Here is a 17,325-nt window from a genome sequence, read left to right on the forward strand (position 1 = left end):
TATTATGCTTTGTTATTTCAAGAAAGGTTAAAGCACAATTGAAACAAACAAGATTTGTGCAGTGTATAGAAAAGGTGCTGTGACTGATCGAACGTGACAAAAATGGTTTGCGAGGTTTCTTGGTGCTATTGACATTTTGGCCAAATCATTCCTTGTGGTGGGGCTGCCTTATGCAGTGGAAGATGTTTAGCAGCACCCTTGGCCCCTACCCACGAGAAACCAATAGTGGGAGATAGCCGACATGCTCAAAATATCCAAATCAATAAAGTTATTGGTGAAAATGTGTCTTTTATTTTACGGAAAAAACTAAATGGACTTTTTGGCCAACCCAATGCCTAATGTCTGTTGAATGCTTATTCTGTTACAGGCATTGTGCTAAGAGCTTTGTGTATGTAGCACCTTATAAGGTGGGCATTACGCCATTCCATTTTACTCTCGAGAATTACAGGGCCCAGGGATGTTCACTAAAGTATTAATGCTCAGCAAGTAAGTGGTAGAGCCTTGATTTGGACCCAGAGTCCAACTCCAAAGTTTGTGCATCTGTACCAAGTGTTGCAAGCTGAAGCACCTTTATTTTTTATTATAACAGTGAAGGTTTTTGTGCTCATCTTTTTGCCTTTATTTCACTAACTGGGCAAAACTTTATGACATTTCTTAAAAGTTCAGCCACTTTTAACTCCATTTGTAATGAAAATTTATGCCATTTGCAAGTGAACTCAGAAAAAATATATTATTAAAATAAACTTTTAAAATGTGATATACTGAATGTGGCAGACATGAGGAAAATCTAGTTGTATTGAATTCGTATTCTAATGTAAGTCTTATAATAGTCTTCTATACGCATCTAAAGTGCCTTGTGAGCACAGTGCTTGTCGTCTAGTAGGTGATCCATAAATGATAGTAATTTTTAGTATTTTACTTTCTGCCTCACTTGTTAAGTAGATAATATTTTTTACTTGCAGGTGATAGGCTTGTGAAAATGCTTTAACTGCACAGTTTGGTAATCTGAGTCAGTAACCTCAGCAGTTACCAGCACAGCATTCTCATGTGGGCCACTTCATCGTTTTTAATGTCACTCACCTTTTGTGTTTCTCCAGCATTTATTTGGGTACAACTACATTTTGGTCCTTGAGGACTGTGGCCCACGACCTTTAGTATGCATCAGAATTACCTGGGAGCCTTACTAAAAGATAGTTTTCTGCTCCCCTAACCCCCACTGCCAAGATTCTGGGCCCAGCAGGTGTGGGGCGGTGCCTGAGAATTTTCATTTCTAACAAGCTCCCAGGTGGTGTAATCATACATGTCCAGTGAGTTGATGGATGGAATCAAGATGTTGCTGCTCTTATTGTGAAATCTACTGCGATGTAATATAGAGAAATTTGGTTTGTGTAAGTCTGATTGTTCTTATTACTTAAGAAAAAAATTTCCTAAGCAGTTACTTTTGCATTAGAGAATTTCAAAGTGTTTCTTTTAATTGTTTCTATTATTTATGTTTATTCAAGAACACAAAAACAAGGTTTAAGGGAATACATTATAACTTTGGAATATATTTTACAAGGTGATTTTACCTGTTGTAATTGATTTCTGAGAATTATAGGGTATCAGGATGATGTAGCAATTTAAAAATAGTAACAATTTTTTTCCTTTGGCCCTTCCCAAGAATTTTTAAAACCAAACTTCGATAGACTAGTATTGAGTTCATTTGTTGCTCATCATTTCCACTTATAAAGTAGGTTTCACTCAGAGTTTCACTTATACTGACATAACAATTTTACCTTTCAAAGCATCACTTAAACCTTTGGGGATATGATGGTATAGAGGGGTTATTCTCTCCAAGAAGAAAAGGCAATCAGAAAATCTTTGTCCATGAAATTAGACTGAAATGTACTCTCACTTATCTGAATACCTTTATGTGCCAGGCTCTATGGTGAAGATCGGTGCCAGCGTAATTTATCTTTTTCAGATACAATGACGGGTATTAGTGAGCAGTAACTTAATATGATCTAATTGTGTGATGAGGTTACTGATAAACCTAATGCAACTGGATGCTTTATTAATAGAATGAGCATTGTGTGCGGGTCTTGGGAGGTACAGTTCTGTTTTATTTTGCTAGACGGCGTCCGCTGTGTTACATCTAGTTTGGAGCTCAGGGGCACCCTGGAGTGGCTCCAGGTGCGAGGGGCCCTGCTGCTGAAAGGTCGGGCCAGTTCTGCATGTGAGGATTGTTGGCAAATGGGAGTTATTCAGTGGGAGGGTAGACACCTTAACTTTCAGTCACCTGCTGCAGTATAAGATCCATGAGGACGGGGCATGTCCGTCTTGTTCAGCACCACATCTGTAGCGCCTCCTGCAGTGCCTGCTGCATGATCAGTCAACAGTTGATTTCAGCCCATTTTGAGGGGGAAGAGGTGGTCACTTTCAAATATTTGTCCTGTCGATGGCTCGTTAATTAGATTTATTACTTGTATCTCCCGAGGACAGGTGGTGGCACCAGGGATGGAATTTCTAGGTGGGCAGATTTCAGTTTTACATAAGAAGAACTTTGTAAAACCAGCTTAGCAGTCACACGGAGGAACTTCGTGTCTTTGAACTGTTATTTTAAATGCTCAGGAAAGTTTGCGTGGGGATTTGCTAGAAAAGGTTCTTGCTTTTGATAAACTGGAGGCCAAGATGATTTCAGCTGGTTCTATTTTTATTTAAGTATTTCATTAAAAAATAATGTCAACTGTTAAGTGTTTCCTTTCTTAGTTAGACCTTCCTTGTCTTTCCAGGCTAAAGCAAGGCAAAGACCTGGAGCGCGAGAGGGCCCTTGCCAACGAGCAGCTGACCAGGGCGATTCTCCGAGAGCGGGTGTCGAGTGAGGAGGAGCGCGCCAAGGCGAAGCACCTGGTGAGTGTTAAACGTGGAAGGAAGAGAAATGTCCGGTTTGTAAGGAAATCTCTGATGTGTGGGAATAGCTGAGTGCTCCATGCCAGCGATTATTAGCATTGATAAAACTCATTTTTTTTGCTGAGGTTTCCTTGACTTTTGCCTTTTACAAATAGCCAGCACTTTGCTGAGATGAACCATGAAGGACTTTTTAGGGCAGGTAACTTCAGAGTGAGTGCAGTAGAAGAGTAAAAGTCAGTACCGGGACACAGGCATGGCATCTTGCCTGGAGGGACAGTGCGTGCGTGCACAGTGCCTGCCGCCCCCCGACTTCAGGGCACTGAAAACCCTGGGCCTGCAGCCTGGCTCGTTTCTCTGCCCTGGCAACTGTCAGCTGTTCGTTTGGGAGGTCTCCAGCAAAGGCCAGTCCCTCTCTGGGGCTTAGAAAGCGGGAAACATAGAGCCAGGGCTTTGGGGAACCATCTTCTTTTTTTCTTTTTTTTTAGATTTTATTTATTTATTTCTAGAGAGAGGGGAAGGGAAGGGAGGGAGAAAGAGAGGGTGAGAAACATCGATGTGAGAGAGAGGCATCTATCAGTGGTGTCTTGTACGCGTCTCAGTCAGGGACTGAACCTGCGACCCAGGCATGTGGCCTGATCGGGAATGGAACTGGCGACCTGTCGCTTTGTGGGATGATGCTCCAACCAATTGAGCTACACTGGTCAGGGTGGGGGAACCATTTTGTTTTAAAGAAAAGAAATAATTAAAACATTTTTAATTTTAAAGATTACACAAGCATGTCTAAAAATGATTATTAATAGAAAGAAGAAAACTTAAAAGGCACCCATCAGTCATTCTCACACAGCCACTATTGACATTGAGATGCGTTTCCCTCTGAATAAACAATTTTTATTCCCAGGTCTGTTACATATTTAAGAACTTGGATAACGCTGTATGTAGTGTTCAGCATCAGGAACATTTTCTTATATAACCAAATGTTCTTCTGAAATATACTGTTTAATGGCCAATAATATTCTGTGTTCTGTGTGCAACATAACTTATTAAGTGATTTCCCATTGTTGGATGAAAGAAGAACTGGTCTGGGTGAGGCTGGGGGCCTGACTGCTCAGGCCCCACTTCCACCTTCCTAGAAACCCCCGAGTGACCCCTCGGAACCGTTCGTGGTTGTTGGAGCGTAGTAGGGAACTCACGGCGAAGTACACTGGGATTCTGCGCCACAGAACTGTGAACGCAGGACTGGGAGGGGCGTCCTTAGTTCAGCAGGCAGCTGGGAATTGTTAAAAATTTTAGGAAGAGGGTCCGTTTCTGTTCTCCTGTTCTTTCTCTTGGTCCTTTCTTTGAGAGGCTGACCTATGACTATACCAATAAAAAAAAATTAAAGAAACTATTAATGTGTGATGATGAATCCACTGCTTTGGCGACTCACCCAGGGTCCAGGCCGAATGAGTAAACAGTGAAGCCAGAATAGAGGTGATGGATTAAGAAATGTCCGGTGCCTGGCTGGTCGGCACCACAAAGGACGGTGTTGAGTGGAACTGAGGCCGGGCGATGTGGCAGAATGGCTCTTTGTCACGAAAGGGGGATAATTTCAAAATTAAAGACAATAGTGCTGAGTAAGGCAGTCACTGCCGATAGCTGCTGTACGCCTGAGAGTCATTTCCGCTGATGTCATAACCTCCCAGTTGGAAGGCCGGGGTGGAGTGGAGGCAGTCAGTAGTGCATGTGTTTAGGGAAGGTGGGGATCAAGCTTCTTAGTTTCTAGGGGGCGGAAGGATCCTTGGTTGGCATTTTTCTTTGTGCCGCAGCTCTTGCCTCTTGTCTTTGAATCCCTCTTCTCTCTACTAGGATGGCATCTGATTCAGAGGGTGAGACATTTGAGCAGTGGCTGGTGGCCACAGGAACATGGCTATCTATTGTAATTTAGGTGCCCCGTGACTCTGAACACCTTTATCTGACTGCCCCTCTGTTGTCATTATTCATTATCATAGAAGACACACGTGTTCAGTGGGTCAGGGTCAGAAAACAGACACAGAAACCTTAAGTCACTCAAATTACCGCTCTCCAGAGATAATTACTGTTAAGTTTTTGGCTTACTGTTTTTATATTCCTTTTCACACTCCGTAAAAAAAAAAAGTCTGTAAAAAACATTTATATTAGTATGGGTATATGTGGAGCCCCAACCATAGGTGATAATAAATAAGTCTTGTATAACTCTTACAATAACCCTCACATTTAAAAAATTAGACTCTATGGTAAAGGTCTTTCTATACTAATAAGTATGTATTTGTGTGATCATTTTTAATGGTTGAGTATACGTCACTAGATTTTCCTCTAATTATTAAAATCATACAGGGATATTGTAGAAAACTTGGGAAATAGAGACATTACGAAGGGACTCCCTCATATCCATCAAGGTGGCTGCTGTCAGAAAGACAGACAATGACAAGGTTGATGGCCACGTTGCGGGAAAGTAAAATGGCTCGGCCGCTGTGGACCACGGCGTGGCAGCCCCTCAGAAAATCAAAGCTAGAATGATTGCATGATTCAGCAATCCTGCTTCTGGGTATCTAGCCAGCAGAACCGAAAGAAGGTCTCAGAGAGATATTTGTATGCCCATGCTCACAGCAGCACTGGGCACAGTAGCCAAAAAGTGGAAGCAGCCCATGGGTACGACAGATGAGGAGACAAACAGAAATGTGGTGCGCCCAGGCAGTGAGGTGATATTTAGCCTTAAAAAGGAAGGAGATTCTGACACATTGTGCAGCACGGATGACCCTTGAGGACATTATGCTAAATGAGACCAGCCAGTCACAAAAGGACAAACACCGTGCGGCCCCACCCGCGTGAGGTTTCCCGAGTCGTGAGATTCCTGGAGACAGTGAGTGAAGTGTGGGTGCCGGGGCTGGGGCGGAGGGAGGGGCGGGGAGCTTTTGAACGGGTGAGGGGTTTCTGGTTCGCAGTGTGAAGAGGATCCTGGAGGTTGGCTGCACAGCGAGGGGAAGGTACTTTACATTCCTGAGCTGCACACTTCTAAGTGGTTGAGATGGTAAATTTTATGTGTATTTTAGCACAGTTGAAGGTTAGAAAAAACTACCAAGAAGTTAAGCAGTATTGCACATATAATTAATGTGTAGGGGTATAAAGTTCCTTTTGGCTTTCCTCCCCGTGGATGCCGTCCAGGTTTTCAGATTCTGTACCCCCCGCCTTGTAAAAAGCGTGGTGTGGAACTTCAAGCTGATTGTTGTCCCTGCCTCTCCTAATCCCAACCTGGGGAAGCGGGCATCCTCTGAGCCTGTGATCCATGGGAGAGTCACCCCAGGAACATGCACATCGATCTGCTGCGAGGGCTGGGTCCCCACTCCTGTCATCCTTAGCCCTGAGATGTGGGACTCTGAGTGATGGCCAAACATTGATTTGCTCCTCTCTATTGAGAACCCCAGTGTTGCAGCCTGTGCAAAAGTAAAGGTTAGGTTTCACATGTTTGCAGGAATTGGAAAGCTGTCTTTCAGGAAAACTAGGGGAAAAAAAACCCAAACTGATGTGATGTTGGTACTGTCAAATGAAACGAACAACTCCTTCGCTCCCGTCTCCCCCATCCCCTGACAGCTGACATTTAGATGGCTGTCTCCTTAGATGTGAGCTCAGGCTTTCTTCCCACAGTTGTAGCGGCTGGCTTTCTTAAAGCCCTTTGAAGGGCAGTGTCATGGTGGCCTTGTTGTCGAAGTTTTGAAATAGGATCAGATCGAAACTTTCCCCTTTGGAAGAATTGCTTTAGCTGCAGAAGCCGTAAGTCCTGCCTTAGATTCAAGAAGAGCGCACCTGCCCCTCCTCCTGCCTCTGACTGGTACCAGTATTTCAGTCCCCTGATTTTACCCAGAGGTTTTAGGGGAGGCAGTTCACTGGTAATTTTACCTACATGAAGTATTAATTAAAATTCATACTAAAGCCATGCTTCTTAGGAGCAGGACAGCACCTTGGTAAAGAGTGAAGACTCTCCTCCTACGAAGGCGTGTCTGTGGTTCTCCGTCTTCGGACACGTAAGAATTGGAGGCACAAAAACGTGGATTTGGAGAAGTCTGGGGCCAGCTTGCTCCCCGCAGGCTCAAGATCAACCATCCCACATAGAGAAAAAAAAAAGAAAAGAAAAGAATGAAGACTAAATAAGAGGAAACCTGTACAGTTAATGTGATTTGCCATTTTGTGTATCTTCTAAGATCTCATGCATATAAATCTAATTTGCTGTGTCATTAGGTTTTTTTATATATATACAAAGCAGGGAGTTGCCTTCTTCTGACTTTGCAATTATATTTGATTTCTTTTTTAAAATGTCAATTAAAATTTGATCGACTCTTTTTTCTTCTCTCATTAGGCTGTTTCAACATTAGTCCTTGCTCATTAAATTTAAACTTGAAAAGAAGCCCCACTTACCTAAGGGAATAGTTGAAGTATTCTGGAGTTTATAAACTTAAATGTGAAATACTATTCTTCACTCTTTGGACAGATGTTTTATTGAGTGCTTACTGTATGTTGGATTGTGAAGACGTATAAATGAGAAAGACAAAATCCTGTTCTTAAAGAATTCACAGTATCATGTGGGAGACATATATTTAAAATAATGTTAAAAAGTGTTAAGTCTGTTATCGAGCCATGCTACTTACATTTTTGTGAGAATTTTCACTTTTGTGAAAGCAGGGACCTTCTTTTAACTCCTTGCTACATCTTCCTGTACTCGGTCAACACACACTTGCAAAGAGTAAACAGTCAGCAACCACTCGTTGATTAAATAAATGGAGAATGGAAGCTACTCAAGCCCTGGAAATGGAGGGAGAGGAAATGGGGAAGAACAGAAAAGATTTCCCAGGGAAGTGGTGCCTGAGCTGAGTCTTGACGTGTAGGAACTGCACGTGGGGCTGAGGCGCCGGGGTGGCCCAGCTCGTGATGGTGCGGGCGAAAGCACGGAAGCGTGGGGGCCGTGGGGCACCGCAGGAGCTGCTGAGTGGGACACGCAGCGCAAGGACTGTTGAAGGAGGAGGCGGAGGAAAGCTGGCACAGCTAAGGGTGTGAGTCCATCGACGCCTGGACTGTTCTTATCCCAGGTTTGAAGGGGAGAGATGAATGGTTAGATGGGCATTTTGAGCACTCATTCTAGTGAAGTGTGAAGGATGGAACCGGGGAAGAAATGAATGGAAACGGAGAGGTCATTCGCCAGATCATGAGGTGTTTCGGTCCCGTTCCACGTTCCCCTCCATCACAGATTTATTAAACTCTGTGCCAGGCACCGTTGGTCGCTGGAGAGGGCCAGGGGAGGTGAAGCTGTCACTTTTCCTTGTAGTCTCCCGTCAAGTGCAGGGTTGGTGGGGAAGGTCATTCTTACCCTGGGTTTATTTTTCTATTTATGTTATAATTTGGAATTTGTGAGGCCTCATAGGGTTTAGGAAAAAAACACTGGAAAAGATGGTTGGTGGGTGCATAAATCTGGTTTTTGCAAATGTTAAGTGACTGTTTCACCAAAATGTCCCCTTTTCATCCCCAGTTTCCTCTTTGTCTGAAATGCTCCAGTGGAGCAATCAGGAAGAATTGATTAATTTTGTGCTGTGTCCTTTGCAGTGTTTTGTTTGTGCTTCAAACTGTGACAATCGAAATTTTGTGGTAAAAGAGAAAAAGGTTTTGAATGTGGGATATGGAGGGGAATGACTAAATTGAAGTTGGTAAGAACACCACCTCTGTCCAAATGTAAGTGAGGTCCTGCCCCAGGGCAAAGGCTGCAGTTGGGGTGGTAATTTTAACATGATCGATAGGGTTCGTGCCCTGACGTTCTGTGTGAAAAAGCAGTGAGTGATCAGTTGGGGCTTTTAGTGTCACTGAAATTATCCCAGTGAATGAAGTGACAGTGTAGCAGCAGTTATCCTGGGTTCTTTTCTTGGCACTTAAAGGTGCTTAAACTTTTTATTTTTAGTTTTAGTTTTTTGCTATTTTGGGGGGTCCAGCTTAGTACTTTGATTTTAACTCCTACCAGTGCGATCCCTCTGGGTTATACAAGCTGTGTGCTGGCTTTCTTGCTATTGACCACAGGCAGCAAACATGAGGCCCGCGGGCCGAATCCTGCCCGGCACCTTGTTTCTACGAGGCAGCAGCGCCGAGCTCCTTGCCCCTGGTTAAGGAGTAGTTACATTGCTACAGCCCTAGAATTACCTTCGGCCCTTTGAAGGCAGCTGTGAGGCTGATGTCGCCCCTGGTGAAAATGAACTCGACACCCCTGCTGTAGACGCTGAGCCCCAGTTGTTTTGACATGCATGGAGTATTAATGTGCTTTCAGTTTCAAAAATGAGGTTGGTGGTTCTGAGTTGTGCTTTGGGCACTGTTTTAAATGTAGGGTTTCTACTTTATGTTTGGGAGATCTAAGCCAGCTCAGTATATTTTCCTCAGTATTATTAGTAAGAATGGGGCCTGGGATCCATCTGCTAGTCCCATTCCTTCCGACTTGCTCAGTTACCATCTTATCAGGAAATGTAAAGGGCAGCGCCCCTCAGCACTGGTGGGAACACTCGGGTGGGAGCAGAGTGCGCTGCGGCCTTGTGCCTTCTGTGTGCGTGGATTCAGCAGGCCCTGTGTCGCTTCCAGCTCAAGGCATTTGTGTTCCATCCTCTCTCTTTAAGTTCTTTGTTATGTGTGGCCCTTGCTTCCTGTGTGTATTAAGGCAACATTATTATTGCCAGATGGTATGCATGGAGCCCTGTGAAGGGATTGTTAATCCAAGAGTGTTAGCCCTGGAAGGCCAGGGCAGCCTCAGGTGTGTTAGTTGGCTGCTGCGGTAGAAAGGAGACACATGTTTTGTCTCAGTCTGCCAGCCCAGCCTTTATGTTCAGGACCCAGAGAAAGAATAGGGCTGTTATTACAGATTTCAGTATTGTTCATATACCAAAAACTTAACCAGCTGAATATATTTGCCTCAAGTATATGTTGTCAAATACCCTCCTCGTGCAGCTCTGCAGAATTACCTAGGGTCTTAACCTTACCGAAGAGCCCTGGAGAAGCAAGGTAGCAAGCCGAGCAGATGCGGAGGGGCCTGGAGAAGAGAGTGGCTGAGCATTCTGGGAGTGGAGATTAAATGTCACTGTCAAGACTGGCAAGTCTGTCCAGTGAACACAATGGAGAGGTGACTGCAATTTGCTCATATTGCTTCTTTCTAAGGGACTATCTCAGCCTGTCTGACCTTGGTGACAAAGTGATTAGAGAAGAAAATAGCACAGTTGAGTATAATGCTGTTGATGTTCTTGCTAACAACTAGTTGTGTTTAAAGACAGGAGGAGCAACTCTGCTTAGGACATGCTGTCATATTTCCATCCAATATGTACTTTAAAAAATGCATCAAATTTCTTGCAAGCTGGCTGGCTCAGGGCAAGTCTTGTTTGAGCCGTGTCCTATGTGGTAGCCCTGCCATAAATAGCATATTGACATCCCATCACTTGGGTCATTATGGGTGTCACGGTGAGGTATGGAGAGCACTGAGTAAAAATCCATAGATAAGTGCAGTGCAAAGAGCTAGTTATAATTCCATCTCTTTATAATGACCTGGCATTTATTGTTGACTTACTTGCTTCACTGCCCGGTCTGAAATGAACTGTCATTAGGGCCTTGGAATTTTATTGAACTAACATCATAATCTCATTTCCCACTGAAGAGGCTAAGAAATATGGTCCTGAGTGTTTGCTTTAACCCGCAACAAATTAAAAGTTTAACATAAGCATAGTGAATTCCATCAGTCTTTAGGAATCCCAAATAAGAGTTTTGCACATTACGTTTTGAAGGAGACTGTAAGGCAAATGTGTTCCTTTGTGTTCAACATCGATCTTTTCACTTTGTCTTCGATGGCCAGTCTTACACTGTCAGTTCTGACACAGCCACGGGGAATTGCTCTCAGCCCGTCGTGCATGGAGCTGTGGTTTCGTGGATTCAGTAGTGAGTTGTACAGCAGTGATGTTGAGTGTGTGACGTGCCAGGTGCAATGCAGGCTGCTTCGTTTTTGTTTACTGGACATTAAATGCTTCATAATGTTAGATATTCTTGAGCAGCTCTGTATTTATTCCTATATATACCTGTTTTTATTGCTAAGGTATGATTCTTAAATGGAACCGAGTTTGCTCTTTCTGTGTTTGTTTATTCATTTACTTAGTTTTAGAGAGTTGTAGAGAGAAAGGAAAGGAGGGAGAGAAACATCGATGTGAGGGAGAAACATAGATTGGTTGCCTCTTGAGCATATCCCGACCGGGGACCAAACCCACAACCCCCGCAACCCCCACAACCCCCACAACCCAGGCATGCCCTGGCTGGAATCAAACCCCCAACCGAGCTTTTTGGGATGACACCCAACCGAGCCACACAGGTTAGGGCTCTATCTGTGTTTCTCGGTGTTTTGAGCTATGCTCTGCTTTGAAGGTGGGAGAGTGTATTTTCATGTATCCTGGGTTCCTTTAACCGTAAAGACATTCACCATTTTCCATTATGACTCTCCACTCTTTTCTTTACGCACTGTATTTTAAGGATGACTTCTCCTGAAAATTACGAGGGGCAGAATTACTAAATGAAGTAAGGCCTCCATTCTCTAGAGAGCAGGAATCTGTTTACAGACCTGCAGTATTTATTACATACCTCATTTAGCCCATTCATCATTTTAATAGAAAAATGAGTCATTTTAGATGATTCTGAAATAATTCGAGGTAAGCTACATAGCCCCAGGCAGAATTTGATTTACTCAGACAGCACCAAGCTGTTTTCTACAAAATGTAATGGAATGATCAGCACTAATAATTCATGATTACTTGTGGCAAAGTTATCAGATGTCTTCATTGTCACAGAAATTTGTTGATTAGATCAAAAGTTTAGAGTAGTTTTCAAGCTAACTTCTTCCCATTCTTCCATCTTCTGTGACAAATGGTTACAAAGTTCCACACTTATTATCTATATGTCTAAATATCCTTTGCCCATTTAAAACACTGGCTGTGAATTTAATTCCAGACTTGTGTTTAATATTCTCTTGATAAGAAAAAACACCAATCAGTGTCACAAGGCCACTTTTATTGGAGATTATAGACCTACTTATATACATTTTCTGCTTAGACATTAAACATTAATCCTTTCACCATTTCCTTAGCCTGTCTGGTTCTCAGGAACAGAGCTAGCCAATCACCTGGAACCATAGCTTTAAGGCCCCCCCAAAATACAAAGTGTTTCCAGGTAGTGCCATCATGCTCATGAGCTTTATTAGTAACCAGTATCACAACAGAAAACAGTTATTTGGTTTTAGTACTTTTTATTTAACGGAAAGCTTTCAGGTAATGCTTGATATTAATGGGCAACGTTCCTGTTACAGATGATGAAACAGGTTCAAACAGACTGTGATCCTAAAGGCTGCAGAGGGAGAGAGCTCCAAATTGGATCCCCATGTCCTAGGTGATTTTATTTGGGGCACAATTTAGCAGGTTTGCTTATTGCTATTGCTTATTGCTATGAAACTTAACCCATAGTAGATTGGACCCACTTTTGGGGGACTTTTAGGGACCGGCACGTGGACACAGCTAAAATTACTGCAGACACGAAGAAGGCATTAAAAATGCATGCACGTGATAAGCACACACATGTGCAAAGTAAACAACATCCTAGCATGGTGGACCTTCTCAACAGAGAGGGAGACAGCCCTGGCCACTCCAGTAGGCCTGGGTGTCAGTACTTGGTAAAATAATATATTCACAATCATGTCACTACCAGGGTGATAGGCCTGGGTGATAAGAACAATCTGGTTAAGAATAAGGAATGCAGTAATACATGTTAGAATTAAGTTTCCCATTCAGTATTTAGAAAAAAAACTCTTACCTGTGAATCTCTGCATTGCAAAGGATGCTGCTTAAAAGAAATGTTATTGTGTACTTCCATAAAGTCATTTTGAGTGGACTTTTTAAAAAGTTTGCTATGGTCTGGTATAGTAGGGAGAGGTGGTTGATATAGATACAGAAGATTTGGTTTGTAGCAAGTACTGTGTCCTTAGAGAAACCAGCTTACAAAGGCAGAAACTTACCTTTTTTAATGTGCATTCTAAACTCTGTTTTCAGGGGAGCTAAGAGATAATATGACCGTCTTTCTGCTTTGGATAATAAAGATGCATTAATCTGGTAGGATCCTTGTTGAGAATAGAGATAGGCTTGCTGCAATAGATTATTTTTAAGAGAAAATGTAATATATTTTATCAGTGACCACATTACTCATGCAGTGGATTCAGTCAATTTTGTGTTTTATATTTTCAATGAATTTTTTAAAAGATTTCATTTATTTTTAGAGACAAGAAAAAGAGGGAGAAAGAAAGGGAGAGAAACATTGATGTGAGAGAGAAACATGGGTTGGTTGCCTCTCGTGCATGCCCCAGTGGGAGACTGAACCCTCAACCTAGGCCTGTGCCCTGACGGGGAAGCGAACTTTCCGCTTTCCTGCAGACACTTCAGCCAACTGAGCCTCTGGTCAGGGTTTTCACTGAATTTTAAGAGAAATTTAAGGTGGAGATATTCCACAGGTTTTTCTTGTAAAGTCAAGCCCTGAATAGAAGTTTAAAAACTATATCACTGACCATTTTGGAGATTTGTTAAGTTAAAAATAATATTAAACAAATTAGGGATGTAGCTATATAACTATTAATGTATTTTAATGACTCCAAAAGTAATTTTATTGACAGCAGGTTAATTAATGTAATAGAAAATCAGTTCATTTCCAAAACTGAAGCTCTCTCCTCACAGCTCTGGTAGAATGATAGGAAAGAACTGATAACAATTTTTACTCCGAGTCTACTATTGTACAATTAAAAGCTGAGTATAAACATTGCTAGATTATGTGTGTGTTTGTGTGTGTGTATACTTGTGTTGCATGTGGTAAAGGCATTTTTTAAGATGCTGTAAAAAATAGGATTTTAAAGTTTATTTCTTATATTTTTTGCTTTTACTTAATTTTTAGCTTGCAGAAGAGTTGTAAGATCAAAGAATTTGACTCAGATTTTTCTACTTTTAAATATTTTCCCACTTGCTCTGTCATTCTCTTTACACACACACACACACACACACTCACACTCACACTCTCACGCTCACACACGTTTTGTGAACCACTTGAGCACGGGTGGCAGACATCCTGCCAGTGTGCCCCTTAACACACCCACACCATAAAAGTTAGTGTGTTTCTCATAGAGCCAAGTGTAGTTGTCTGAGTCACGAAATTTGCAGTGATGAAATGTTATAATTTTTAGTCTGGATTCCAATAATGTTCTTTACAGTACTTTTTTCCTCCTAGAATAGGACACATTTTAGGATTGTATATTGTTATGTCTTAAAACATTTTAAATGTGATTTGCAAACCATGGGATCACGAATGCCTTGTTATCTTCAATTTCTGAATTCTTGTGTCTTTGCTAGAGTTTTTGGAAGCAGGAAAGTAGAGTGGACAAGTGAAGGGAGGTGAAAAGTGTCAGGCATATAGATTAATATTTTATATTGTGGGTGAGGAAACAGTTGTTCTGGGTATTTTCTTGGATGAACTCAAACTAAAACAACTTAAACACTTTCATCAGCATCTCTATTGATCCTGCGTCTTTGAAACAGCAGACATCCATGTTGTATCATTAAAACTGTGAAAAAGCAAACCCTTTTCTTATTTTTCTACAGAGTTTTTGAACAATAATATAATCTGAAATAGCTCTTTCTCTGCACCCCCCACCCCTCCAGGTACTGCTCCATGTAATTTTAGGCAAATTGCTTTTTTTGTTCTTTGTTTCTATCTCTGTTTAAAATGAGGACGAGGCCACTAGCGTGCTTTTCTTTTGAGTGTGTTACCTTGAAGAGAGAGTGTGCGTGCGTATATACACATATATGTATGTGTGTGTATACATATATATAAATATATACGTATATATAAGTACAGGAACTCTTAGAATGCAAAGTTCTATATACTTATAAATTGACTTTTCATAAAGTAATTTTGCTTATGAATAGGTTACCAATTCCAAGAGTCACATCTATTTTAATTTAGTAATAAAAAAAAGGCCATGTAAAAAAAGAAAAATATTTAAAGTTGAAAGGGTCTGTTTTCTTGGCTAAATTGATTTTTGTTACTGAAAACTTACTCTGACTAGTAGGAGTGGTTGCGTGGTGAGCACAGGCATAAACCCTGTTGGCAGTCTCTGTGCTGAGAGGGTCGGATGGGAGCATCTTTCTCTCAGAGGAGAGAGGGTGGGGTCTTTCTGCTAATGCTTACTTGTTGGCTAGAATGAAAACTCAGACCTTGTTAGCAAAATAAACTTAGATGGGTGCTGTTTAAAAATATCTACACAATTAAATTAAAAGGTGCAAGTTGGTCTGCTTTATGCCTTTAAGAAGTGACTATTAAACATCCTAAATTTCTGTATTATAGTGGGTTAAACCCTTTTGCTACCTCTGAGTCCAAACATTGATCATTTTAAAATGTGTTCTTTGTTTCATTTATTTGTTCAACTCATTAAAAATGGTTAAATTTTAAAATTTTATTATTGTAGCTCTATCTTGCCTATTTGTGTCATATTTTTCAGATATTTTAATTGTATTACACACTTTTAATTACATTTATTGGGGTGACATCGGTTAATAAGATTACGTAAGTGTCAAGTGTGCATTCTATACACCATCTGTACGTTGCACTATGTACTCACCACCCAGAGTCAAACCACCTTCTGATCACCGTGTATTCGGACCCTTTTCTACCCTCACCCCTGCCCCTCTGGTAACCACCATACCGGTGTCCGTGTCTTTCAGCTTCAGTTTTGTATCTCACGTACAAATGGAGTCACATGCTTCTTGGCTTTTCTGACTGACTTGTTTCACGTGGCATAAGATTCTCTTGATCCATCCGAGTTGTCACAAATGGCAGGGTTCATCTTCTTTTACGGCTGAGTAGTGTTCCACAGCATGTATTTGGCACATCTTTATCTAATCATCTATCAGAGGACACTTTGGTTATCTCCGTATCTTTACAATTTTTTTTATTGATTGATTTTTTTAATCCTTTTTTTTTAAGGTTTATTTATTTTTAGAGAGGGAAGGGAGAGAGAAAGAGAGAGGAGAGAGAGAGAGAGAGAGAGAAACATCAATGTGCGGTTGCTGGAGGCCGTGGCCTGCAACCCAGGCATGTGCCCTGACTGGGAATCGAACCTGCGATGCTGTGGTTCGCAGCCCGTGCTCAATCCACTGAGCTACGCCAGCCAGGGCTATTGATTGATTTTTTGAGAGAAAGAAAGGGGGAGAAAGAGGCAGAGGCAGATAGAAACATGGATGCTGTTGTCCACGTAGCTACGCATTTGTTGACTGATGCTGGTGTGTGCCCTGACTGAAGCTGCACCCACGGCACATCGGCCCTGCCGGGGCTCTGACCCACTGGTGCCTTGGCCATCGGGGTGGTCTGCATGCATTGGCCGCTGTGAGTGCTGCTGCAGCGAACATAGGGGTGCATGTCTCTTTGCAGATAGATGTTTTTGAATTTGGGGGGTAGATAACCCAGAAGGGGGATTGCTAGGTCATAATGGTAACGATTTCAGTTTTTTGAGGAGCTTCCATTCTGCTTCCCACAGTGCCTGCTGCACCAGTTTCCCTTCTTCTCCACATCCTCTCCAACACTTGCATTGCCTGTCCTATTGATAACAGCCCTTCGAACAGCTGCAAGGCTCTATCTCATTGCAGTTTTCATTCGCATTTCCCTAAGAGTTAGTGAACTTGAACATTTTTTCAAGTATCTGCTGGCTCTGCGTCTGTCTTCTTGGGAGAGGTGTCTGTTCAGGTTCTCTGCCCATTTTTAAACTGGATTGTTTGTTTGGTGTTGTGTTGTATGATTTTTTAACAATATATTTTGGATATTAATCCCTTGTTAGAACTGTCATTTACAAATATCTTCTCCCATTTTTTCGGTAGTCCTTTAGTTTTGTTGATGGTTTATTTTGCTGTGCAGAAGCTTTTTAGTCTAACATATTCCATTCATTTATTTTGCTTTTACTTCCCTTGCCCTTGGGGTCAAATTCAGAAAATCTTCTCCAAGACCAAGGTCCCGTAAGTTTAGGGCCTATGTTTTCTTCTCTGTAACTTACTGTTTCAGGTCTTGTATTTAGGTCTTTGATTTATTTTGAATTAATTTTTGTACGTGGAGGTAAACTGTAGTCTGGTTTCATTCTTTTGCTTGTGCCTTTCCAATTTTTCACAGGCAGTTGTGTACTAAGGGGATATTCTGTGGTGTCCACAGTTTGATGCAAGGTTTAGGGAGCTCTTCGTCCAGATCTGCAGTATATGCATTGCAGGAGGTTCAAAGTGGTTCTGGAATGTGTGAGTGTAACCTAGTTTTGCGGGCTTGGAACTCGTCCTGCATGTAGGTAGAGTTGTGATGTGA

General features: G+C 41.9%; 1 protein-coding gene and 1 non-coding gene across 2 annotated transcripts in view; both read left to right on the top strand.

The window, feature by feature from the left end:
- CHCHD3 (coiled-coil-helix-coiled-coil-helix domain containing 3) overlaps positions 1–17,325 on the top strand; it is a 266,630-nt gene that overhangs the window by 93,708 nt on the left and 155,597 nt on the right. Inside the window, exon 4 of the mRNA XM_045855666.1 lies at positions 2,772–2,889. Coding sequence (XP_045711622.1) covers positions 2,772–2,889 — 118 coding nt within the window. The remainder of the gene's footprint in view (positions 1–2,771; positions 2,890–17,325) is intronic.
- LOC123829858 lies at positions 6,884–7,014 on the top strand. The gene has a single exon (XR_006787665.1). It is a non-coding gene; the product is annotated as a small nucleolar RNA SNORA38 (small nucleolar RNA).

Source organism: Phyllostomus hastatus, unplaced genomic scaffold (assembly GCF_019186645.2).
Source record: "Phyllostomus hastatus isolate PE091 unplaced genomic scaffold, TTU_PhHast_1.1 phas_scaffold_114, whole genome shotgun sequence".
Taxonomy (NCBI): Eukaryota; Metazoa; Chordata; class Mammalia; order Chiroptera; family Phyllostomidae; genus Phyllostomus; species Phyllostomus hastatus.